Below are 27677 nucleotides of genomic sequence, written 5' to 3'. Positions count from 1 at the left end.
ATTCTTTTTTATTTCCAGGTAAATTATAAGCCATGTGAGTTTAGGGGCCATTATTTCTACTTTTTTATTGCTCTATACCTCCTAATAACTTTCTCTAAGAAGACTCTCAATAATTATTATTAAATGAATCAAAGAGCAAATGGGCTATTTTAGGTGATAATATATTTGAGAAATGCAATTACTCCACTTGATGAGTATTTTTAGTATTTGGAACAATTGTGGAAGTAGCAAAATATGTTCTTTGCATTTATCTTCTAAATAGTTGTCTGTAACTGCTCACTGTATTTACACTCTCTTGATTCTTGAACTAATTCCCATCACTGTCCCTACCTTGCCATGAAATCAGCTCTTGTCAAGGTTACCGATGGTTTCTTTATCATCAAATCAAGTAGTCACTTCTTTTTTTACATTTAATTAATTTTTTATTGCAGTAACATTGGTTTATAACATTATATAAATTTCAGTTGTATGAGAATGTAAACTGGTTTAGCTACTTTGGAAAACAATATAAAGATTCCTCAAAAATGGTCATTTCTTAGACCTAATCTTAACCCATCATTTAGTAACATTTCATATCGGTGATTACTTTCCCTTCTTTGAAACACTGTCTTCCCTTGAGTTCATCACATCACTTTCTCTAGTTTCTTCTTTATCTAGTCAGTCCTTTATAGCCCTTTTTGTTGCTCCCTTCTCATCTACCTGATTGCTAAATGTAGGGCGGTTCCAGGACTTCATCATTGGATTTCTTCTCTTTTCTTCTTAGATTTAGTCCCTAGATATGTATCATCCATCTCTTTATCTATGTAATCATAAGAAAATTTACATCTTCAGTCCAGACCTCTCAACTGAATTCACGTTTTCAATTGCCTACTTGATGTCTCCACTTAATATCTAATATCTCAGCTTTAGCAATTCCAAAACTAACTTTCATTCCAACACCCTCTCTCCTCCCAAAAAGTATTGCCTATTCCTCCCTGAGTCTCTCCTATTTTGGCAAATAGCAATTTTATCTTTCCATTTTCTTCAACATTCCACATCTGCTTAAACTAGCAAAAAGCTTAGGAACACATAATCAGATCCTTGCTCATTCCCACTGCTTTCCTCTTTCCTTCTTTTCCTCTTTCCTCTATCTCATTGAGGCCAACATTCTTTTACTTCTAATCTATAACATTTTCTTCTAATGTATCTCATGGCATCTGCTGACTTCTAGTTTAATTTAGTTCGTTTAGGAGTTTTAAAACAAAGTCGCCATTTTTTTTTTTTTTTTTTTGAGGAAGATTAGCCCTGAGCTAACTACTGCCAATCCTCCTCTTTTTGCTGAGGAAGCCTGGCCCTGAGCTAACACCCATGCCCGTCTTCCTCTACGTTATATGTGGGACGCCTGCCACAGCATAGCTTTTGCCAAGCGGCGCCATGTCTGCACCCGGGATCCGAACTTGTGAACCCTGGGCCACTGAGAAGTGGAACCTGCGAACTTAACCGCTGCGCCACCAGGCCAGCCTTGCTAAGGTCGCCATTTTAAGGGTTTTATTTTCACGAGCAATGCATAAATTTCAAATAACTTTAGGGGAGGGAAATAGCCATATGTACATATTCAGAGCTTAACAGTAAAATAATGAAATTTTTATCTTTAAAAGTACAAATATAAGTCATTCATGTGCTGGAATTGTCACAAACATCTTTATATTTCTATGGAGGGTAGTTTACTGTCTCATGAAAAGAAGCCCTAAGGACATAATTGTTACATGAATAAATAACTGAATGAGTAGTCTACTTCTGTAAATATTTACATACTTTTTATCTTAAATCAACCCCTATAAGTACATAAATATTTCAATAATTTCAGTTTCCTATATATTTTTAAATTTAACAAAAACATAATTCTAAACTATTTCCAATGAAAAGAAAATGGGAGGACTTATTTACTTAATGCGTGTCTGAGTTGAAGCGGATACATATTTAATATTTGCTTAACCTGATTTCAAAGTAATTTGTAAAATAATGTATTCTCCTAAAATTAGTGAAACTGATCCTCAGACCAGTTGCTATTTTTTAAAATTTTTTATTCTGGTCTAAATAGTTTATAACATTGTGAAATTTCAACTGTACATTAATATTTGTCAAACACCATATAAATGTGCCCCTGCACGCTTTTGCCCACCTCCCTCCCCCCGCAACTCCAACCCCAGTAACCACTAAATTGTTCTCTTTGTGCATAAGTTTGTTTATATTCCACATATGAGTGAAATCATACAGTGTCTTTCTCTGTCTGGCTTATTTCACTTAACACGATGCCCTCAAGATCCATCCATGTGGTTTCGATTGGGACTAGTATGTCTTTTTTTATGGCTGAGTAATATTCCATTGTATATATATATATATATATCACATCTTCTTTATCCAATCATCAGTCCTTGGGCACTTGGATTGCTTCCATGTCTTGGCTATTGTGAATAGTGCTGCAATGAACATAGGGGTGCATAGATCTCTTTGTATTGTTGATTTCAAGTTCTTTGGATAAATACCCAGTAGTGGGACAGCTGGGTCATATGGTATTTTTATTTCTAATTTTTTTGAGAAATTTCCGTGGCTGTACCAGCTTGCATTCTCACCAGTAGTGTATGAGGGTTCCCTTTTCTCCACAACCTCTCCAACATTTATCACGTTTTGTCTTGATGATTATAGCCATTCTAACAGGTGTAAGGTGATATCTAAGAATAGTTTTGATTTGCATCTCCCTGATTATTAGTGTTGTTGAGCATCTTTTCATGTACTTAGTGGCCAGCTGTATGTCTTCTTTGGAAAAATGTCTGTTTATATCCTCTGCCCACTTTTTTTGATTGGGTTGTTTATTTTTTTGTAGTTCAGTTGTGTGAGTTCTTTATACATCATGGAGATTAACCCTTTATTGGATATATGATTTGCAAATACTTTCTCCCAGTTGGTGGATTGTTTTTTCATTTTAATCTTGGTTTCCTTTGCCTTCCAGGAGCTCTTTAGCCTGATGAAGTCCCACTTGTTTATTTTCTCTTTTCCTTCCCTTGTCAGAGTGGACATCATACTTGTACAGATCCTTTTAAGGCTGATATCAAAGAGTGTACTGCCTATATTTTCTTCCAGGAGTTTTATGGTTTCAGGTCTTACCTACAAGTTGTTGATCTATTTGAGTCTATTTTTGTGTATGGAGAAAGACAATGATATACTTTCATTCTTTACCATATGGCTGTCCAGTTTTCACAGCAGCATTTATGGAAGAGGTTTTCCTTTCCCCAGAGTATGTTCTTGGCTCCTTTGTCGAAGATTAGTTGTCTGTGGTTTTATTTCTGGGTTTTCAATTCTGTTCCATTGATCTGTGTGCCTGTTTTTGTATCAGTACTATGCTATTTTGATTACTATAGCTTTGTAATATGTTTTGCAGTCAGGAATCGTGATGCCACCAGCTTTGTTCTTGTTTCTCAGGATTGCTTTGGCTATTCGGGGTCTTCTGTTGCCCCATATGAATTTTAGGATTCTTTGTTCTATTTCTGTGAAGAATGTCATTTGGATTCTGATTGGGATTGCATTGAATCAGTAGATTGCTTTATGTAGTATGGCCATTTTACCTATGTTTATTCTTCCAATTCATGTACATGGAATATCTTTCCATTTCTTTATGTCATCATTGATTTCTTTCAATAATGTCTTATAGTTTTCCTTGTATAGGTCTTTCATCTCCTTGGTTATATTTACTCCTAGGTATTTTACTATTTTTGTTGTGATTGTAAATGGGGTTGTTTTCTTGAGTTCTTGTTCTATTAGTTCATTATTAGAGTATAGAAATGCCACTGATTTTTGTACATTGACTTTGTATCCTGCAACTTTGCTGTAGTTGTTGATTATTTCTAACAGTTTTCCTTTGGATTTTTTAGGGTTTTCTATATATAAAATCAAGTCATCTCCAACGAGCAAGAGTTTCACTTCTTTGGTGCCTATTTAGATACCTTTTATTTCTTTTCCTGACTAATTGCTCTGGCCAAAACCTCTACTATTATGTTTTATAAGAGTGGTGAGAGTGGGCACCCTTGTCTTGTTCCTGTTCTCAGTGGAATGGCTCTCACTTTTTCCCCATTGACTATGATGTTGGCAGTTGGTTCGTCATATATGCCCTTTATTACGTTGAGGTATTTTCCTTGTACACCCATTTTATTGAGAGTTTTTATCGTGAATGGATGTTGGATCTTGTCAAATGCTTTCTCTGCATCTATGGAGATGATCATGTGGCTTTTATTCCTCCTTTTGTTAATATGGTGTATCACATTGATTGATCTGCAGATGTTGAACCATCCCTGTGTCTCTGGTATGAATCCCACTTGATCATGGTGTATGATCTTTTTAATGTAGTGCTGTATTCAGTTTGCCTGTATTTTGTTCAGGATTTTTGCACCAATGTTCATCAGTGATATTGGCCTGTAATTTTCCTTCTTTGTGTTGTCCTTATCTGGCTTTGGTATCAGGGTGATGATGGCCACGTAGAATGTGTTAGGAATATCTGTGTCCTCCTAAAGTTTTTGGAATAGTTTGAGAAGAATAGGTAATAAATTGTCTTTGAATGTTTGGCAGAATTCTCCCAAGAAACCGTCTGGTCCTGGACTTTTATTTTTGGGGAGGTTTTTGATTACTCTTTCAATCTCTTTACTTGAGATGGGTCTACTCAGATTCTCTATTTCTTCTTCATTCAGTCTTGGGAGGTTGTAAGAGTCTAATAATTTATCCATTACTTCTAGGTTGACCAGTTTATTGTCATATAGTTTTTCATAATATTCTTTTATAATCTTTTGTATTTCTTTGGCATCCATTGTAATTTCTCCTCTTTCATTTCTAATTTTATTTATTTGAGCCTTCTCTCTTTTTTTCTTAGTGAGTCTGGCTAAGGGTTTGTCAATTTTGTTTATCCTTTCAGAACAAGCTCCTTGTTTCATTGATCCTTTTTACAGTCTTTGGTTTCATTTTCATTTATTTCTGCTCTAATTTTTATTTCCCTCTTTCTGCTGAGTTTGCACTTTGTTTTTTCTTCTTTTTCTAATTCTGTTAGGTGTAGTTTAAGATTTTTTATTTGAGCTTTTTCTTGTTTGTTAAGATGGGCCTGTATCACAATGAATTTCTCTCTTAGGACCACTTTTGCTGCATCCCATAAGAGTCGGTATGGTGCGTTTTTGTTCTCGGTTGTCTCCAAATATTTTTTGATTTCTCTCTTCATTTCTTTGATGGCTCATTTGCTGTTCAGTATCATGTTGTTTAGTCTCCACATTTTTATTCCATTTCCAGTTTTTATCTTGTAGTTGATTTCTAGTTTCAGGCATTACTGTCAGAAAAGACAGTGGATATGATTTCAATCTTCTTAAATTTATTGAGGTTTGCCTTTTTTCCCAATATATGGTCTATCCTTGAGAATGTTCCATGTCGCTTGAGAAGAACGTATATTCTACTGTTTGGGGAGGAGTGCTCTATATCAATCTATGAAGTTTGCCTGATCTAATTTTTGGTTTAAGTCCACTATCTCCTTGTTGACTTTTTGTCTAGATGATCTATCCATTGATGTAAGTGGGGTGTTGAGGTCCCCTACTATTACTGTGTTGTCATTGATATCTCCTTTTAGGTTTGTTAATAGTCGCTTTATGTACTTTGGTGCTCCTGGGTTGGGTGCATATATGTTTATACATGTTGTGTCTTCTTGGTAGACTGTTCCTTTCATCATTATGTACTGCCCCTCTTTATCTCTCTTTACCTGTCTTTTTTTGATGTCTACTTTGTCTGATCTAAGTATGGCAACATCTGCTTTCTTTTGTTTGCTGTTAGCTTGGAGTATCAACTTCCATCCCTTCTCTCTGAGCCTGTGTTTGTCTTTAGAGCTGAGATGTGTTTCCTGTAGGTAGCATATTGTTGGGTCTCCTTCTTTAATCTGTCGTGCTACTCTGTGTCTTTTGATTGGAGAATTCAATCCATTTACATTTAGAGTGACTATTAATATATCACGGCTTAATACTGGCAGCTTATTGCATGTTTCCCAGGTCTTCTGCATTTCCTTTGTTTCTCCTCCTATGTATTTTGGACTACCAATTTGATTAGGTAGTTTTCTCTGTTGGTTTTCTTCATTTTCTCCTTGTTTATCATAAATGTCTCTGTTCTAATTATTAGTTTAGTGGTTACCCTTACATTCGTATAAAAAATCTCATAGTTAGGATAGTCCATTTTCTGATAGCTTCTTATTTCCTTAGACTATACTGATTCCATCCCTTTCCTCTTCCCTTTCTGGGTTATTTTTGTCCTATCTTTTTCCATCTTGTGTTGTGAGTTTTGGGTTAAAATTATGAGATCATTTTTGCTTTGGTGTTTTCCTTTTCTTTACCCTTGATGTTAGAGTTAAGTGTTTACTAACCTGATCTAATAGAGAGCTGCTGTTCTCTGATTATTCCCTACCTATTCACCTCCTTGCTCAGGGCTTTCTAGCTCCTTTCCTATTATTTTTTTTTTTTTTTTCAGGTGTGAGGGCCTTCTTGAGGATTTCTTTTAGGGAGTGTCTTGTGGCAATGAACTCCCTTGGCGTTTGCTTATCTGGAAAAGATTTTATTTCTCCACCATATCTGAAGGAGATTCTCACTGGATAGAGTATTCTTGGCTGAAAATTTTTGTCTTTAAGGATTTTGAACATATCATTCCACTCTTTCCTAGTCTATAGAGTTTCTGCTGAGAAATCTGCTGAAAGCCTGATAGGCGTTCCTTTGTCAGTTATTTTCTTCTACCTTGCTGCCCCTAGTATATTTTCTTTTGTCCTTTACTTTTGCCAGCTTCACTATTATATGCCTTGGAGTGGATCTTTTTACATTGACAAAGTTAGGAGATCTGGAGGCTTCTTTCACATGGATTTCCAGTTTCCTCCCCAGGTTTGGGAAGATCTCAGCTATTATTTCTTTCAACAAGCTTTCCGCTCCATTCTCCTTCTCTTCCACCTCTGGAATACCTATAATCCTTATGTTGCATTTCCCAATTGAGTAGATATTTCTCTGAGAGCTTCTTCATTTCTTTTTAGTCTTAGTTCTCTCTTCTCCTCCCTATGAAGCATTTCTATAGTACTATCCTCTATCTGGCTGATTCTCTCCTCTATCTTGTCAGCTCTGTTGTTCTGGGAATCCAGATTTTTCTTTATTTCATCCATTGTGGTTTTCATCTCCAACAGTTCTGATTGGTTCTTCTTTATGGTTTCAATCTCCTTTGGGAAGAAGCTCCTGCATCCATTAATTTGTCTTTCTGTGTTTTCTTGTAAGTCATTGAGTTTTTTAATGATAGCTGTTTTGAATTCTTTGTCATTTAGGTTATGGATTTCTGTTCCTTCAGGGTTGGTTTCTGGGTACTTGTCACTTTCCTTCTAGCCTGGAACTTTCATATACCTACTCATACTGCTTGATGGAGTAGATTTTTGCTTCCTCATGGTGCTATTATCTGGTTGAAGCTACCACATACCACCACAGGATGGGGATCAAGCACTGTGCATTCTGGGCCTGGCACAAGCAGGGGTCCCCCAGCTCCAGCCACTGACTGCTTTTCTCTCTGAGCAACTGATTGGTGGCAGATCTGGAGCACCAGGCATGGGGAGAAGTACTCTCCTTCCCCAGCATTTCCCCCAGTCCCTGCTTGTCTCTCTGTATGGAGCTCTGGTGATTGCAGGACTGTGCACTTTTCCTTTCCCCACTGCTGCTGCCACACTCTCTGCACCATGCTCCAGATGATCCCTGGGCTGGACTGTCTGGCAGGGATGAGGCACCTCCCTCACCTGTGCACTTTCCCAGCTGCCACTGCCATGCTCTCTGCACTGTGCTCCAGAGACTCTGGGGCTGGGGTGCTGAGTGAGGACAGGGGACCTCTCCCCACCTGCGCCCCTTCCCTGCCACCTTTACCGCACTCACCGCACAGTGCTCCAGATGATTCTGAGTACAGTTTCCGGCCCATCTCTCTCCGCAGAGCTCCTGCAGATCAGCTTTCACTTCCTCTGGAGGATCCAGCCCCACCACCACCTTCAGGCGTATGGCTGCATGGGTCTCTCAGACGTATTTTGTGATGTGCATTTGTCCTCTGTTGGTATATGAATGTCCTTTTGGTTGTATCTTAGAGGGGAGATTCCAAGGGAAGGGCTCCCTCCACCACGATGCTGACATTCCTCCCAGTTGCAACTCTTGTTTGTCTGTTGTAGTTTAGTTCATCTCTCACCACACTGTGTCAGAGTCCCTGGTTGACTAACCCCTGTCATCCCTGATTCCCTGCTCCCTAACACCTTCTAATCTAGTCATTTTTAAATAGCTAAATAACACCCCCAGTCTCTCAGCATCTTGGTGTAAATACAATAAATTTATGGCCAACGAGAGGAAAGGATATGTTAGCTAGAGGGATTTTGGGAGGGGACAAGTACAGCTGGAGCTGGTCCCTCTACTTCTGTCCTTGGACACAATGCTTAGAGCTGCTGCAGCCATCTTGCTACCAAGACAGAAAGATAAGAAAACGACATTAATTCCAGCCCTGATTTTACTGATCCATGGAACCAATGACAACAGTTCTCTCACTTCTAGACTTCTGTATTTAAATAATAACACATAAAACTATCTTTTGAAGCCATTAATATCAGCTCTTATTTTACTTGTAGCCAAATAAGGTCCTAATTGATAAAGGGACTGTGTCCAGATTTTCCACGCTTTCCTTATTTTCTTGCATTGAACTGTCAAATGTGCTATCTCAAGAAAATTAGAGTTTTAACACAAAAGATGAACCAATGGCCCTTTCCTTTCCAGATAACTTTAATAACCCTGATGCTCCTATTATTTATGTCTGTTTAATCATCACAGTCTCTTGGTCATTCACCAGACTACCTACCAGTCTTGACTGAACACTTTTATTGAGGGAGGGGAGGTGCCCTATACTTTTACATGTAAAACTTAGTAGAAACTTGTAAAGCTTCCTCAAGCATGCAGTCTTTGAATTGTAGAATTTAAATATGTTATAATGGACAACATTTTCATTGTCATCTGTTTTCAAATAGTGATAAATTTCAAAAGTAGTAAAATGTTTTCCTAACTTGCGAATCTCAAGAAAATATTTTACAGGAAGATCAATAAAGAGAACAGGAAGAAAACAGAGTTCTTCATTAGCATTTAACTTGTCAAAACATGAATATCCAATTTTTCTAATTTCTGGGTCCATAGTAGATTGGAAGTAAGCCAAGGAAAAAAATGAGAGGGTGAGGCTTGTTCTGTCTATTCTCTTTTAAAGTACTCCACAGAGGACTTGGAGAAAAGACAAACAAACCCCCCTTCAAGGACTTTTGGTCATTGCACCCCACTTTAAATAATGTTTTCAATGTAGAATGGATTACTTTTATATTATAAGGGGAGGTTTATTGTGACCAAATTGACAGAAACACATTTCAAAGCATCTAATAACAATGTTTAGCAATATAACTCCTTTTTAAACTTATATAAACACCCAATGCCTAATTAGAACATGTTTCTAATTATGGGGAAACACTTTTTTGCCTAAAGTGATTGCTTAGAAGATGTCATGATTCTGCAGATGCTCTCAATACAGATTTAGAGCCACCAGATAATGTAAACAAAGAAAAAAAATTGAACCTAAGTCAATTCAAATAACATTGAAATAATATAATAGCAAGGAAACTTTATACTTTGCCTGAAACCACTTCATTTACACGCAGAAGAAATCATTACTACCAAGGAAAAAAAATACACTTACATGAACCAGATTGTCTTCCCGGCTATAATATTAATTTTTACATCTGTTTTGTGTCGATTATTTTTCTTTTATTGAAATTACATATACTGTTAACATTAGGCCATATTTAATGGTATGCATTGCTTTGGACATCCAAGAGAGGATATTTTAAAATTTCTTTGTCTTATAAATGGTTATTAAGGAAATAATCTAAAAGTAGTATGGAGTAGACATATTAATTTCTTTTAAATTTCCTGACTGATGTATATCTGAAAACTTTCTTCTTCTCAGTCTTTCAATTTTTCAAATTATGTATATTTATTTTTCCATCTGGGATATTACCTAGAAAAATGGCTTACCTTTACTTATTACCACACCAGCTGAGTTCTTACAAAATTTCAGTTTTTCTTAGGGCAAATAGAGTGGAGAACAAGAGATGGCAGTTAATAGGTCCAACTTCACTCTCTGGCACTGAGTTGGTTGCTGGAGAACATGATCACCTCTTCTTGAGGACATTGTGGGAACACTGAGTATATTACTACTTTAGTTATTGGCAAAATAGTGAAAAACAATCCAAAGAAAACAACTGTAAATTTTAGATGGCATGCAATGGGCATCAACCTCTAAAATCCATGGCAATTATTCTTTATTATCAGGGAATGATGTCTCAGTAATTAAAAGAGAGCGAGAGAGAGAAAAGCAAGGGAGCAGTCCTTCAAAGCAAGCTACTCTTAGTGTTTGTAAAGGGTGTGTCATTGCTATGACTCACTGCTATTTGCTGTTTTACTTATTAATTATTTAAAACCTATATAGGACCAAAGTCATCCTATGAATCGTTGAACTATTAAAGATCCTTATATATATCTGTCCATCTAGGATCACTTAAAACCAATTGAAAAATGAAAAATTATGTTGAAAGAAGGTTAACTAAACTTTTTTATTCATCAGGTCCTCTCTATAACATGAAGAAAACAATAAACTCGTTAGAAAATTTTCTAAATCATGCAGTCCTTGGGAATTTTTGGTGAAAAACTTTCAGCCATATTTGATGAGACTCATCTAATTTTTGATAGGTATAAAAAATGATTTCTTATAAAATTATATATATAATTAAATATATATAAGTAAAGTGAGACTGTAACTCGAATGTTCTAGTTCTATAATTTTTAATGTGTTGCCTATTTGAATTTTGATAGTAATTAGCAAGTTTGAATGATAAAATTGAATATTTTCCATGCATTTTAATTGATACCTAGCTAAACCTACACTCTATAATGCCAGATACATACACATATATATGTGATTTTCTAATTTGTAAAAGATGTAAAATTAGGAAAGCTTGACTAACTTTCAATAGGAGATTGGTGGTACATTAATGCTAGAAAAAAATTCAACCTTAAAAAGAAAGTGTTATAGCTACTGATCTACAAGGCTGTCCATAATGCACTATCAAGTGAGTAAAGAAAGTTGCTGAATAACGAGGAGAGTATGTTCGCATACTTGTAAACAAACAAAAACCTTTCTTAGGGTATATATGTGTTAGTAGGAGGCTAAACTAAATGTGTGGAAGGATAAACACAACTATATACACACATACATCAGGATTTAATACACTGAGCATGCACTACTTTGGTAATTTTGCATTCCATTTTAAAATATATTAAAGGGAATAATCTTTAAAAAAAAAACAGGAAGAAGAAAAAAGGAAAAGAAATACTTAAATTATGGCTGGTGAGCTTTAACAGGCAGGATGGTGAATTCTACCTTTGCTTACTTTAGATATAAAAGAGAAGCATATTGCACAAATTGCTAAGATGAGAACTGTTGTTTGAGAATAAATTTAGCTATGTCAGTACAATCAGAAGCCAAAGAAATTTCACATATAAGGGACTGTTGATTATAATTCCTTACTTGAGAGCATTTCAAAAAAATGAAACAGGAAAGATATTTCAGTATGATTTCCTGATATACTAATGTTCTGTACCTGCACAATTACGCAAATGCTGATGTTTGTAGTAATGGTGTAATTTGGAGTAATTGTTATATATCAGCATTTTGCAATTATCACTACAGGTATTGAAATCTGTTAATTTCTCAGAACGCATACAGGATGCTGTTAGATTCTGATTAAATATTTAACAGTCTTCTAATTTAATGAGTCCAGAATCACTGATAGCAAACCACAACCTGTTATTTTCCACGCAAAAATAAAATAGGGTGACCTTCAGTTGGATACATGTAAAGTAACACATTGCAAATTATTGATTATTTATGAATTAGTGTCAGAATATTTTAAATGCAAAAATTAGCACAGTTTATATTTGAATTTAATATCACAGACCATCAATCCCTTCACACACGCACATACACTAAAACATACCATCCTCCCTTTCGGTAAGATGACTTCATCTACAACTTCAGAGAAAACATAGAACATTAAACAGAAACTCCCTCAGCCTTTGTCCATTAGTCTGTCTGCATCTTTCTGCATCCTCTACTTATTCTCCAGATAAAATGGGGGGCTTTTCATCTCCACTTCTAATCTTTTCCCATTTCCTTTGCTTCCTAATTATTCTAAGTTTTTCAGGAGACTTATGATTGATAACCTCTTCTCTCTCTTGTATTTCCAAACTTTCACTCTCTACAAGATCTTCCAAAACAGACTCAAACTTCATCCATCTTCAAAATATCTTTCTCTTGATATTATTCCCTCTCCAACTATGTCCTGATCGCTCTCCTTTCGTTCACCTGTAAATTTCTCAGAAGAAATGAACATTTGGCTCTCTGCATTTCCACAGTTCCTATTCACTCTCAATGCCTCTGTATATGGAAAGGCTTCTATACCTGTACATTAAATTTGCCATTAACATCACTGGGATCTGTCAAAATGACCGTTTTTCAAATCATTCCCATCAGTTTACAAACATGTTATAATATTTCCCAAGTTATGCAAAATAAACAAAAAAACACTTGCCCTTGATTCCATGTTCACTTCCCTTCACAGCAATCACCTTGAAAGCTTTCTCCATACAAGCAGTTTCCATTTCTGTCTTCTCTCTTCCTCTTCTTAACCTGTTGCAATTCTTCACCCATTTGATTTCTACCACTCCAATGGAATCTGCTCCTATCTTTTCAAGTTTCACTCATAACCTCCATCTTGTCAAATAACATGGTCAATACTGCTTCCCTCTGGGTACCAGCCGCAGCATCACTTCCCTCCTCCTAGGAACACTTTCTTCACTTGGCTTAGAGTACTCCTTCTCCCCTGGTTTTCCTCCTACCTCCTCCAGCTCTGTCTCAATCTGCTATCTGCTATCCGTCTCATCTCTTCTGCCCTTTAAATGTTGCCGTATCCTGAGTCTCATTCCTCAGTTCTCTTTTCCTGTGCACTTTCCGCCTGTGGGATCTCATCCAATGTTATGGATTTAAATATGACTCATGATTCAGACCCCTCTCTTGAGCTCCAGAGTGTTGTAACTGTCTGCCCATGCAAAATCTTCACTCAGCTACCAAGTAAACAACTGAAGCTTATCATGGCCTCAACAGAATCTTTATTCCCCATAAAATTTGTTCCACTTCCTTCTGAGTCTTCTCCATGTCAGTTTACGGCATCACCCTTCACCTAGTTACTTAGGTCAAAAACTGAGATGCCATCTATTATATTTTTCTTTTTCTGACCACCTCACACCATCCAGTTCATTTACAGTTTTCCTCATAGTAAATAATCATGCAAATATATAATTACAAACTGATATTGAATAGTTTTTTCTTTTCCACTATACCATGAATCTCATGATATTAGGTATAACGTTAATTTGTTTCTCCATTCTCTACCCAGTGCCTTAGCAGAATGTCTGACATGTGGAAAATAAAATGAATATTTACTTGGTAATTATTATAAAGTAACATATATAGAAGAGTGTGCTTTTTGTTTCATCCTTTCAAAAATAAGTAAAATTTGGTATGTGTGATTGTACCAACAGTGGGAAGACTTTTTCTTGGCAGAAATCACTTTTCACCTTATCAACAGAACAAAGTGATACACAACCTAGGATTCACACTCTATCACCTGAACTCATTGCTGCTCTCAATGAACTTTGCTCCAGCTCACAAATCTTACTGTATGTACCAGGGAGGAAAATCTAGAGGAAACACTGCCTAAGCCCAGCACCATACTGTCGGTTATTTTATTGCTGAGCATCCATGAAGTGTGGATTCTTATTTCCACGTTTGATAAGTGAGCCTGGGAGTGGAAGCATGAAGGGAATTAGTATCAGGTCAGGTGGTAGTGGTTTTCATTTGAAACCACCATGGTTTTACCAAATCTCTCCAGAACTTATAAATAACTGCAACTTTAGAAAAGATAAAAAATAAACTGATTCACAAATGCCTTAGATTAGTCTCTGGTATATTCATAATATAAAAAAATGTAAAAATATATTTATATTATGTTATTATTATACAGGAGCATGTGCCTAGATCATGGGAAGTATTGCTCCATCCCGACCAAGCAATGCCAGGTGTATCATTAGACTAAAATATGCTATGTGAGAACAAGCATTGTAAACTCCTGTACATTGGAGAAAGGCATAGTAGGTAAAAACTAGGACTTTAGAACTAAGGGAAAGACAATAGGTGAAATTGTTTAAGTAGACGATAAAATATTCAATCATCCTCATCATAGAAATAGCTTTTAACTGTTCATCCAGTTGGGAAGCAGCCTGGTAGAAAGGAAGAAATGTGGTCTTTAAAATCCATCAGACACACTTGAGCTCAGATTTTTGCTCTGCCACTTACTAGCTAAGTGATTTTTTGTAAATTACTTAATTATTCTGACCGGTTTCCTCATTTGTAAAATAGGAATGGTGATAACTATTTTTATATGCTTATCATGAAAATTAAATGTGATAATATAGCACACCTGATAGATACATAAGGATTATTTTTTTTTTTTTTAAGAATGGCAAAAACAAGCTCCTGCTAAATCTGGGAAGATTTTGGAAAAAGCAACACTATTCTAGGAAAGAAATAAGAAATGGTGCTTAGATTTTCCCATTGTTGTTTCTTTCTTTGTGTATAGAACAATGTAACTCTCCAGGATTTGAACTCTAGGATTTGAGGTCCAGAGATTAAAAAAAATAAGGATCTTTGGAAAACAGATTTTCTTCATTTATTAAAAAAAGAATTTTTTCTCCCTTAACAAGTAAACTTTTTATGGTAAGAGGTTTTTGTTATTGTTCTTTTATTTTGTGCTCTAATAAAAGTAACTATAATTATTTCATAAATGACTCAAGCATATGGAAGCCCTTACTCTGGGTAGAGGAACAGAATGCCATAAAAATTGCAAAGCTACAAGCATTCAGCGTTTATTAGGGGTGGGTTTTCTTTCCTTGTCATTCATTCTTTAGTACTGAGTTACTGTGAAATTACAATGAAATTATATCACTTTGGGTTTGAGGGCAGACGGTAGCAGAGAATGAACTCACTGTGAGAAAATTCGCTGGTAAATCAAAGCACTCTCTGTTAATTAGCTCCTGCCTACATACATAGTATGGAGAAATAATTGTATGTTTATGAAAGAATGATTAGTTAGGGACTGTGCTGAGGTAATAAGAAAAAAGCACGAAGAGAGCAATTTGAGTTAATATCTACACATCATTTTATGTAACCATATCACAGAAGGGGGTCGCAGTTAATTAGATTCCTTTAGTTAAATGGGAAATATGAAAAAGGAAAAGATACTTAGGGTCCAATACAATGTATGCCTAAGCTATATAGGGGAATAATTTTGTCTCTTTCCTGGATATATCTGTCAGGCATAAAAATAGAAACTTTGACATATACTTAAGAAATCTTTCTGCCTAAGTGTTGTTCATTTGTGACATACAAAAATTGAAACAATATTTTAACAGACTTCTTGGCTACAAAATGCAATTTTAAGAGAGTGTGTACAACATAATTCCACATTTTTGAGTAGTTTTCAGTTTAAGAATTAGACAGTACTGGGAATTCTAAATGCAGACCTAAATTATCATATTTTAGTCTACTCTTGTAGAAGTTTATAACATCTGTATAGACATATAAATATACAAGTACATTCAATGGGTTCAGGCAAATGGATGTTTTTCCTTGGATCTGACTCATCTCGTCTGTAACCTATTGACAAAGACAAAATAAACACCCTTCTGTGAATACACAAAAGCCATCCCTCCACCATTCTTGTGTGTAAAACTGTTACCAAAATATCATTCATAGGGAAAAGGCCTATGATCTCTCCATCTAGATGTCACATTCTAGAATCAGAATCTGTGGCCTCCAAAGTGGGGACGCAAGAGAAAATATTACAATCCCTCTGTTACAGTTTTATTTCTTCTTTTTTAATATCTACCATAAATTCTATTTATATAATTGCATAGATGAGGGTGTGATGAAAAGGTTTTCACTGACAAAGAGTCTTCAAAGTGTCATAATGACAGCTGTGGAGCAGTGCTGTCTGACAGATATGTAACGCAAGCACCTTATTTAAAATATGCTAGTGGACATACTTTTAAAAGATGAAATTAATTATAATAAAGTTTTATTTAACCCAATATATCCAAAATTATTAACATTCCAACACGCAATCAACATGTCAAAATTGTAACAAGATGTTTTATATTCTCTTGTTCATACTATGTCATCAAAATCCACTGTAATTTTTACAGTTACAGCGCACTTCAATTTGTTTTAACCCCATTTAAAGTGCTTAGTGACCACATGTGGCTAGTGGTTACCGTATTGGACAGAGCAGGTCTGGTGCACTCTTGGGAAAGACTCACTAGTCTGATAAATAAACGGAAAGACCACAGTTTTGGTGTTAAAATTGGGGCAGTTTAGTCCTAATTATATCTGTGAGTTATTGCTCAAAAATGGAGTACTGAACACCTGGAACCAACATGTACATTGAGTCCTTACCTAATATAAATGTCCAAAGGAACCCTAGTTTTAGTTCTAAGATAATAACGTATTGCTTGCTTCTGGCTCCTTTTATGGCAAACAAAAGATAAATTATTTGAAGATAGTAAGAAAAATTTCTCTCACACTTAAAGGTGTCCTTATATGGCAAAGTTGCATGAGACACAAAAAACAATTAAGTTCTTTCCTTGCAAGACAATAAAAAATAGGATAAGCATCACTGGAAATGGTATATGCTTAAGTCAGCATGTAGGTGTGGCAGCAGAATTTGAAGATGGCCCGCAGGGTTCCAGTCCCTGGTGTGTGTACCCACCACAGTCCTACAACTGCAAGGGCTTGGATTCTGCCAACAGCCTGAAAGAATGTGGAAGAAGACTCTAAGCTCCAGATGAGAACACAGCCCAGACAGCACCTTGATTTCAGCCTGGTGAGATCCTAAGGAGAGAATCCAGCCATGCCACGCCTGTTCTTTTAATTACAGAACTGTGTTGTTTTGTTTTTAAGTTGCAAAGTTTATGGCAATTTATTACACAGGAATAGAAAATTTATATAGCAATTGAGCAATTCCTTCACTTTACCTGACCACAAAGTTTTTCTTTTTTAAATCCTTACCATTTTAGTTATCAAATATATACTCCAGATCTACAATATTTTGAATTTCAGAATGGGTTTGGGGGGCAAATTCTGACAGTTTTAGATGCTAATTCAGTAATATCTTCACACTGGGGAAGTTTACTTTAATACGTTCACGGTAACATAATTATTCTGCCGTTTTTTCCTTATAAAATACTGAAATCATTTCACAAACTAAGCATGCTTTTAAGGATTGACTACCAAGAATAAGTTTAAGATCAAAGATATATGCTATATGTGCTAGCCCTCATCATTTTGTAGCGTATTAGTGCCAGATCCTTCAATCAATAGTATTTGGGTGCTGACTAGATGAGAAAGCATTGCCCTACGACTCTCAATAGTTTACTGATCACTTTCATCTCAGCTTTTAGTCAGGAGCCAGGTCAGATGCCATTTTTTTATATACATATATATATAACCTGTTGTTTAACCTATTTAGTTCTAAGTTCTTTGGAAAGCAAGAGGTAATTTCTCTTTACTTGGAATAACTTGTTAATTTTGCCAAAACTGCTACTTTTTCACTTCCTTTTTTCATTGCCAAAGTATCTCTATATGTACCATCTACAGAAATGTTTGCAAAGGGTTTATATTTTTAGTTGGTTGCAATTTAGAAGGCTCTTAGTTGGAAAAAAAACGTGTTAGAAGTGAAATAAGATGAAATAGAATTTAATATTTCTAATCTACTAAAATCCCAATGAAAAATCCTGAGTAATAGTGATGACTTACTCTAAATTGTACTTTATGAGAAAAAAAATGCCAGGGGTCGAATCTTGGAATAGCACATGCAAAGCAGTTTTTTTTTTTTTTTAGGAAGATTAGCCCTGAGATAACATCTGCCACCAATCTCCTCTTTTTGCTGAGGAAGTTTGGCCCTGAGCTTACATCTGTGCCCATCTTCCTCTATTTTATATGTGGGACGCCTGTGACAGCATGGCTTGATGAGCGGTGTGTAGGTCGACGCCCAGGATCCAAACCTGTGAACCCCAGGCTGCCAAAGAGGAGTATGTGAACTTAACCAATATTCTACCAGCTGGCCCCTAGAATTCTTTGATAATTTTGGTATTTTATGAGTCCTGGGAGGTATGGGAGACAAATCAACTCAAAAAGAAGAAACACACACTTTCCTTCACCCCTTCGAACTGTCTGTAATTCAAAAGTAAATTTAATCTCTAGAATGTGGTGGACTGAGGAGAGACTTATAGCAAAAAGCCTGTGTACTTTTATTTTTTGGACTGAAGGATCCTAACACAACTGCCACTCATCAAAGGTAACCATCTATAGGTGATTTTGACTATTTGATTTGGACATAAGTTATGAACTAAGTTCCTTGGGGCAAAACAAACAAAGAAAAAAGATTGTGCCATTTGTGAAAGTGGTGTCAAGAATATTACATCGTTGCTCTCATGTATCATACAAGGTCACATGCTAAAGGATAAACTGCTATGTGACCTCTTAGGTAATAACCACAACACCGTAAAGTAAAATGGGACACAGACATTAAAATGGGACGGGAATATGAAACGTTTCAAATATCTCCCCATATGAGATTTAGAGAGGTAAACCGAATTCAATTACCTATTTCACATTGTGAAGCATCTAGAATAATTGAATTGGAGCAAACAGCCAGATAAAAATGTTTGAACACATATCTAGTATTTTTCATAACTTCTGTTACAAATTCAAAAAAATGTATTGGTTTACATTTTGGATTGCTAGCTAATAGAAAGAAACGCTTTGCCAATACAGCCTTGGCTTGTTGAGATTAACAAATTTAGCTCTAATGGAGTAAGAAACTAAGATTATAAAAAGCTTTGGATATATATTTGACAAAGAAACTCAAATAGAATAGAATCCAATACTTTGTTCTATTAGAATCTATATGAAAATGGCATACACGCAAGCTCAAATAGATAACACACAAGAATAACAAAAAAAAGAAAACTTGCTAAACACATTTCTTCATAAGATTCTTGATGGAAAAGAAAGAACATCAAAGGTAAATGCTATTTTTAAGGCATTTAATTCAGATGAGGGAAGTATGGAGAAGTTCTAAAATACCAAGTATTATTTTCATTATAAGTAGCATATTCTAGGGGACTACAGGTAAAAAAAAAATTCTTTTCTAGGCTATCCAATCTTCCTGGAAGAAATTTCAGCAGCAGCCTGTAAGGTAAATGGAGTGTGGAAAACCAATTCACAAATTGCAGGCTTGGGAAAGAATAACGGTGCTTAGAAAATGAAAGTCGATCAAGATTGGAAACATTTCACCTGTTTTCATTTAAATCTTCAATCTTTTTTCCTGCTAGTTTAGGAAACAGAATACAGCATAATGGAGCAGTAGGGAGTATGAACTCTAAATATTTTGAAATAGCCACACTGACAGGCTCAATGTAATTTTCTGAGACTAAAAGAAAACTAGGCATTTGGATAATTTCCAAGTTCAAACATGGTTTATAAAACTTGAAACAATTGTTTTCTATCATGTATTTTGCCCTCTTTTTATGTCAGATTTACTTTAATCAATTAAGACAGAAGCTTAAGAAAAACTGAAATTTAAAAATGGAAAATGACCTGAACACCAGACCAGTGCCCTGTTTTCAATTAAATGTATGCCCACCCCATTTCAGAGACGTAAGCATTTACTGCAATATTAAGGACCCGAAAAAGCAGACACTTGTTACTTTCACTTTTCATCCAACCTATGTCAAATGCTCCATGGTCATACATGGTTTTCCAAAGCACCCAAGCTAATCTTTCATGTAAATTCCAACTGCCTTGGAAACAGCCTCTGACAGGTCAGTAAAATCTGGAAAGTCAACACAATTGAAGAATAGAGTCACATTGCTTTAAATTTAAATTCAAAACAGGTATTAAAGATATCCATAGTTTTCTAAAGGGAACAATTAGCTACTTACTACCAATTCTTTGAAATCATTATACTTAGAAGTGTGACAGACACAAGTTTAAATGCTTCAAACCTGAGAAATTTTCATATGTCACTTCCATAGTCAGTGAACTTTTGGATTAATGCCTGACTAATATATAAAATACTAATAGAACACAACCTCATGAGATTTTCAAAAGTGTTATTTTGACAATATCTCAATTAAAGGTGAAACTACCAGGAGTGAATGTATACTAGATAATGGCTCCCGGGTGCTCGCTCACATAATCACACAAATCTTAGGAGGTGTAATGATTCCCTTTTAAAAAATTACCATTATCACCCCCATTTCACAGATAAGAAACATGGCAGAGCCAATACTTGAACCTAGGCTTTCACCCTGAAGAACCTCTGCTCTTTACCTATAGAAAGATCTACAGGTGATTTTTCATGGGAATAATGGGCTGAACCGTACTATCCAGACTCTAGTACTGGACATGGTCACCTATTTATCACAAAGTTAATTTGCATTAAGTGTATTGGTCTGAGACTACAGGGAGTGGCCTGTGAACCCAGGCAAGTATTAGGATCAAAAATTCACACACTGCTTTTGCTTAAATGTTGGAAATATTAAATCTATAGTAAGAAACATTATGACTATGAGTTATATAATATCAATTACTAGCATGGAAAACCACAACTGATCTGTCACTACAGTTTTAACACTTTCTGCCTATGACTCCTACTGTCGGTACCAGTGGCCCTCATTATGACAGTGATTCTCAAGGAGAATAAATAAATGCCCTCTCTTCCTTCGAGAGACCGATCAGAAAGGGTAGAGGTACACATCAAATCCCCCTGGGAGAGTTTGAGTGACTTCTCTCCTCCCTCTGGGAGGTATGCTCCCCCATCCTCAATGTTTAAAATCCTTGATATAAGAGAAATAATAAATAGTAACACTTATTGAGTGATTTACCTGAGCCAGGCACAGTTCTATGGGCTCATTCAATCTTCACAACCAATATACGAACTATATTGATATTCCTATTTTATATGCAAAGAAAGTGAGGCTCAGATAATTGAAGAAACTTACCCAAGGTCACACATCTAAAAAATGGTAGAGCCTTGCTTTGAACTCAGAAAATCTGATTCCAAAGACAGCACACTTAACCACCAAACTATATTGCCTCTTGCTGGTTGGCTGGAATAATTATAAGAAAATCATGGAAACAAATGGATAACACTCTTCAAAGTGATAATACAGTGACTCAGCTGAAGTCTCAAGGAGGAAAAATTACTTCATGAATATAGGAACAATCTAAAATGGATCTTGGCTTATGAAACTTCACTTTGAGCCTTAGGCATGCCCCCTCTCTCTCTCTGCTTAACTTTTTCATAATTTTGACCTTGCTCTAAGCAATTGTACTAACTAGTCTTGATTATGCCCGAGTGCCAAAGTGCCACTGTTGTATAAATCACTTAACTGAACCATGTCCTTTCTTTTCAGAATTTAATTTCTCTATTTATTTCATTAAAAAATAACATTAATAAGACATGTCAACTACTTGATTGTTTTTAAAACATTTAAAGGCAAAATACCATATACATGAAAAAATATGACTAAATTTAATGACATAGATGAATCTCATATATGTAAAACTTAGCAAAAGAAGCCAGATGTGAAGAGTACATACGGTATGAGACAATTTACATACAATACATAAACAGACAAATTGGCCCATGGTGTTAGCTTCCAGGACAGCAGCTACCCTTGGAATGGGGCACAAAGGGGTTTCTGGTGCTGGGACTATTCTGTTTCTCAACTGGCTGATAGTTACACAAATGTTTCATTTGGAGAAATGCACTGAATTTTACATTTATGCTTGTGTACTTTTGCACTATCTATATTTCAGTACAAAAGTTTACATTAAAAGGCATCCAAAACTCTAATTTTCCTAATTGTAATTTAGTGCTATGTGCTCTCTTCCAAAAGAAACAATTAATTTGTATGATAAAGAAAGAGAACAACATTTCTATATAACATTGTAAAGTTACTGTTTTCCTAAATATGAGATGTTTTGAAAGTCAAATCTATTGAAGTGTGATTTATATATAGTGCAATTCATCCTTTTTAACATAGTGAACTATGATTTTTAACAAGCACATACATTCCTGCAACTATCACCACTATCAAGACATGAAACAGTTCCAGTACCCCCAAATTTCCTCATTCCCTTTTGTAGTCACCTCATCTCCCACCCACAGCCCCTGGCAACACTGACTGATTTTCCGTCCCTGTAGTATTGCTTTATCCAGAATGCCATAAATGGAATCATACCGTTTGTATTCTTTTAAGTCTAGCCTCTTTCATTTGGCACAATGCATCTGAGGTCCACCCACGTTTTGTGTATATCAGCAATTTCTATTTCTATTCCTTTCGAATAGAAATAGCAATTTCTATTCCTTTCTATTGCTGAGTAGTATGTATGTATGGATACACCACAATTGAAGAACATTTGAGTAGTTCCCAGTTTTTGGTGATTTTGAGTAAAGTCATTACACACATTCATGTATAGGTTTTTGTATGAACATGAGTGATGTGTTTTATTTTTTTAAAGCCAACTTGTACATTTACCTACACAAAATATATTTTACATTAGCTTTAGCCTATGGTACTTCTGATGCTGAGAGAATATTCCAACCAGTTCAAAATAATGTAAAATCAGAAACTGAATCTAATCAAATAACAAATATCTCACAAAAATAGATCAACTTTGGCAAATTCCTCTCTTAAAAATATTTCTTTTTGCAATCATCTACAGAATTAAGAAGAAAAATATTCTATTAAAGTTCTAGATTAATAATTCAAAATCCTGTTTAAGCTGTACAAAATTAAAAATCAATGACATTACTAATTGGATTCTAAAATCATAATAAATGAAGAAGAGGTAAGAAATGTGGCTTGAAAAATCAAATGTTATATGCCTCTTTCATAACTCCCTAATTTAACATATTATAAATTTCATCCAACTGGTTAGTACTTTTTATCCATGATAATTGGGAAAGGATTTGAGTGACAAAATGGAAACATGGTAGATGTTACCTAGCATGTTGTGGTAAAGTGGAATGGCCCGTCCAAGGGTAGTAAATGCAGTCATGACTAGTGGGACCGCTACACCTGCAGGCAATTACAGAACAGAAAATATCATTCTCCATTCACAGTGACATGCATACACATGCACCAGTGCTCACACATGGAGCCTCGGAGGAAGAGCATGAGAAGCAAGCACACCAAGTACCTATCCATCAGGCCGATGCAGTCTTCAATACTTGAGCCTATGCACCTGCAGAAGGTCCAAATTTTAAAAATACAAGGAAAGAAAATTAGTCATTTCTTAAAAGACAGTAAGATAAACACTACTTGCATCAAATTCTTAATTATAGTTATTAGACAATTGTGGAACACCATGAATTTAAAGCCAGTGAGATTATTGCTTGATGGATATGCAGAAATGAATTGCAAATACCACCCAAGTGTGTTGCAAAGAAATATGTTCACAGAGAAGGAAATTTTATTCTGTTTCTGTGGATAACTTCCAAACACATATAGCTCATCCCTAATGTTTTCAATTCATTTACATCATTCATGACTACATGTCTTGATGAATAACGATATTTCAACGGCGATGATTGCTTTCATGCATATGGTTTCTTCTAAAAGGCCTTAAGTTTAAGTAAAAGACAAAATCAATAAGAAAGGAAACATAAACTATTCAATATAATATAAGAACCTGATGCTTAATACTCATTAAAGATGGATTTTGACAGAAAATGAGTTAACATGCTTTAATACTATTCTCATGGATACTTTACATAATCACATTATTCCATTCCTTGGTCGTGACTGTCTTTAAAATATACTTATCCTTAAACATGAATTCATTTAAAAAGCAAATTAACTGGTTTTACCATATTGCAGTTTATCTTGACACTCTCTTTTAAAAGGGCAGTGCCATAATAGGCAAACAAAAACAAGATTTTCAACTGCCATAATATTTAACTCAATAGCAAATAAATAAATACTCTCCAAGGAAATGAATAAATTGAGACCCAGATAACTGAAGAACTCACTGAGATTAACATTTAAGTGAAATTATGTAAGAATACAGAGTTCTGTTGTATAGTCCCTAGAATTTTGTTTTGAAGCATTATAGATAAATTATTTCTTCCATCTTCCAATGTACTTGAATTGTATTTCTTTCCCTTTTCTCCCATCAGAGACTTATAGCTCTAGTGGATTAATAACTTCCTTCTACAGCTATGGTTTATAGAACTGTCTAAATCTGCTGGTAATAAATTTTTTTTCCAAACTCTAATTTCTAAAACTAAAAAAGAAGCTGAAGTTAAAATCACTATATAATGAAGTAATAAAGCACTCATGAATAAGGCTAGATTGTCTATTATACTTTTAGATAACTCTCAACACTGGTAACTTAACATGACTATGCATATAATAGTCACTATTTCCCTGCTTCTTCAATATCAGTGATAACATTTATGCTAGGTGGAAAATTGTTTTTGCTTTGAGGGTTGGTTTTGAGCAGCTGAGAAAAATTTGAACATACAGAAATATAGAAAATACACCATGAAAAAAGTCTTTAAAGAAAGCAAATAAAAAACATAGAGCATGTAGCATTGAATTGGTACCATAATCCATAATCAAAAGCATTTCTAAAAATAAAAAATTAACTACTAAAAAAGTTTCCAAAATATCTTACATAGTTTTCTTTTTATTCTATTCTGAAGAATTTTTTTTTAGGTTCCTATTATATCTTCTCAAAATGCTTTTTTTTACACAGTATTGCCATTTTGTAAAGTTAATAGTCTACTTCTCATTTCCAAGTGAGAATCTGAAAGCTGTGGTTCATTTGTAATCTGTATCTTTATAATAACTTTTTAAAGTTAAAAATATTTGAAAACAAAATTCAACTTGAGGGGAAAGTGTGACTAACGAAAGATCTTCATTCATCCATTAAAAAAAATGTGCTCATGCCTCCTAAGTGTTCCTGCTCTTCTAGGAGCTGGAGAGGAAAAAAAAGATGCGGTAGACAGTTGTCCTATTCTTAATGAGCTCACAATTTAAAGAGGGAGATGGATGCATAAACAGAAGGAGATGGATATATGTGATAAATATAATAAGAGACATGAAGACTGGTTTAGGGGAGTGTAGAGGATGGATGCCCATGCCATAGGTGATGGTAGCCCTCACGGAGAAGTTAGGAGCTGAAATCCAGGGTGCAGAGAGCTGGGGTTGGAGTGGCAGTGATTTCTAAGGGGAAAGAAGCAGCAGGAACAAAAGCATAGATCTGAGGAAATGTAGAATGTATATGAACGGCTACAAATAATTCTGGATAGTCAGAGAGAAACGTATGAGGCAACAGAGAGAGGGAAAAGAAGAAATCAGATCATGAGATGGGAGCCAGTTTGTGAAGACTATTTTCTTCAGAATAAACTTAATGGAAAACCACTGCAGGATTTTAAAGTGGTAGTGAAATTGCTAGATGTATTTTATATGGATCTCTTTGCCCAGTGAAGACTAGTCAGCTGGGAACCAGGTAGAGTCCTTTGGCACAGAGATTACTTTAGTCTATGTAAAGAAATGATGAAGGAAAACACTAGAGGAATGGTAACTAGGATATAGGCAAAGGGACAGATTCAAGAAATACCTTGAAAAGTACAGAAAAAAAAGAGAAGTTGATGACTGATTGATGACGGAAGTGGAAAGATCAGAGGAGTTAAAGATGACTCATATTTCTAACTTTGAGAATAGTGGTACCATCAGTGAGAAAATGCAAGAGGAGGAATCTTTCCTTGTGGGTGTCTGTGTTGGGGGAGGAGGAGTTGATAATTTCAGATTTACGTTTCTAGAGTTGAGAGTGGTGGTCCTATATCTAGGTAGAAATGTTCCTCAGCAGCTGGAAAGATGGGTCTGTGGCTGAGGGGAAAGAAAGCACAAGTAAAATGATCAGTTTTGAAACAGCATGCAGGAGAAAGCTGAAATCACCTAAGTGGATAAGATGGCTGTAGAAGGATCTATAAGGTGAGAAAAGCAGAGATGGACTGAAACCCAAGGAACTCCAATCACTAACCAGTAGGTGACATAAGATGACCTCATGTGCCAGAGGCACAGGAAAATATAATTGACTAAAATCAATTAATTGCAGCGTCATGGAAACCAAATTAGGAGAGAACTTCAGGAAACGAGGTGATCATCAGTGTCAAATGCAAAGAGAAGTCTAATAAAATAGCAACTACTGAGAGTATTTTAGTTGTCATTGTCAAAGTCACTAGAATTTAGGTTGCTGTGAGTTAAGAAGCAAATTGGAGACAAGAGAATAGAGGCAAAGAGAAAGGAAGAGTGTACTGAGGGGGCAGGATGTGGGGTCAAAAAAGTTTGTTGAGGGGATTGTGCAGGATATTTGAGATTTAAACATATTTATAAGCTAAAGATGAAAGAAAAAATGGAAGACAAAGAAGAATGTGAGTATGACTGAAGTGGTACCATCCTTTCTAAAGGCAAGTCACAGTATTTAAAGATGTATATTCTGTTTCAACTCTGTAATTTCTCTATATAAGCAAATAATTACCACATGCAATTTATATTGATTCAGCAAGATCACAGAATAATGGAAACATTGAACTTTTTAAACAGTCAAAATCCCAAATAAGAGACTGAATAAGGATATCGAATAATACAACTCTCTATAAAATTAGTGTTCCAAAGTAGCAATTTTACAGAAAAATCAGAAAGAGAACTGCAACATGTCAATATATTATATTGCAAAAATATCTGAAATTCTGAATATAGAGCTGTGTTCAGCATTTGCCAGTACTTACTGATGTATAAGCACTTTGATGTACCCATTTAACTAACATGGTGGAGATATTTTGATAAAACCTCCTCCAAATTTTGAAATGAAAATGGGAGAATATTTAAAATTTTCAATGAAAACAGTATAGACAATAATTTCACAAGCAGCTCTTTTTTCCCTCGCTCCATCAGTGGAAATTATTTCACTATATAAATCTAAAAATATAAAAAGGATTGATTTAAAGAGATTAAGGTATATAGGAAATTTAATAAAATGAAATCGTGATTCTAATACTAGCAAAAACATTTAATTAAATTTTTAAAATATGCTTTATGAAAAATAAATATCCAAGTCCATGTCTAAAAACCAAAGATAAACTGGCGTTTATCTGGACTCAAAGTGATGTTAATGAGGAAACTCTGATCTCTGCCCTTATGGCCACTTAATGACATACTAAATTTAGCTTATAAGTTCTCTTTTAAAATTTCTATTTTGCTAATTTCAAATATTAAAGCCATTCCTAAGTTTTCAATTCTTGCTCATCATTTCAAAATATGGAGAAGGATCTCTAATGGAAGGAT

The 27677-nt window shown here is 35.2% G+C and overlaps 1 protein-coding gene across 8 annotated transcripts in view; it reads right to left on the bottom strand.

Annotated features, from left to right (window-relative positions):
• The window catches only part of ERBB4 (erb-b2 receptor tyrosine kinase 4), a 1100930-nt gene that overhangs the window by 239189 nt on the left and 834064 nt on the right, over nucleotides 1-27677 (bottom strand). For 5 of the 8 annotated variants that reach the window (XM_014851360.3, XM_070489796.1, XM_070489800.1 and 2 more), the window contains one exon: nucleotides 23328-23402. In XM_014851360.3, coding sequence (XP_014706846.2) covers nucleotides 23328-23402 — 75 coding nt within the window. Of the gene's footprint in view, nucleotides 1-23327; nucleotides 23403-23523; nucleotides 23569-27677 lie in introns of all 8 variants that reach the window. The other 3 variants (XM_070489795.1, XM_070489798.1, XM_070489801.1) reach the window with 1 other exon arrangement.

Source organism: Equus asinus, chromosome 19 (genome assembly GCF_041296235.1).
Source record: "Equus asinus isolate D_3611 breed Donkey chromosome 19, EquAss-T2T_v2, whole genome shotgun sequence".
NCBI classification, from domain to species: Eukaryota; Metazoa; Chordata; class Mammalia; order Perissodactyla; family Equidae; genus Equus; species Equus asinus.
The sequence above is the reverse complement of the archived record's forward strand: the minus strand, read 5'-3'. Positions and strand labels throughout refer to the sequence as shown.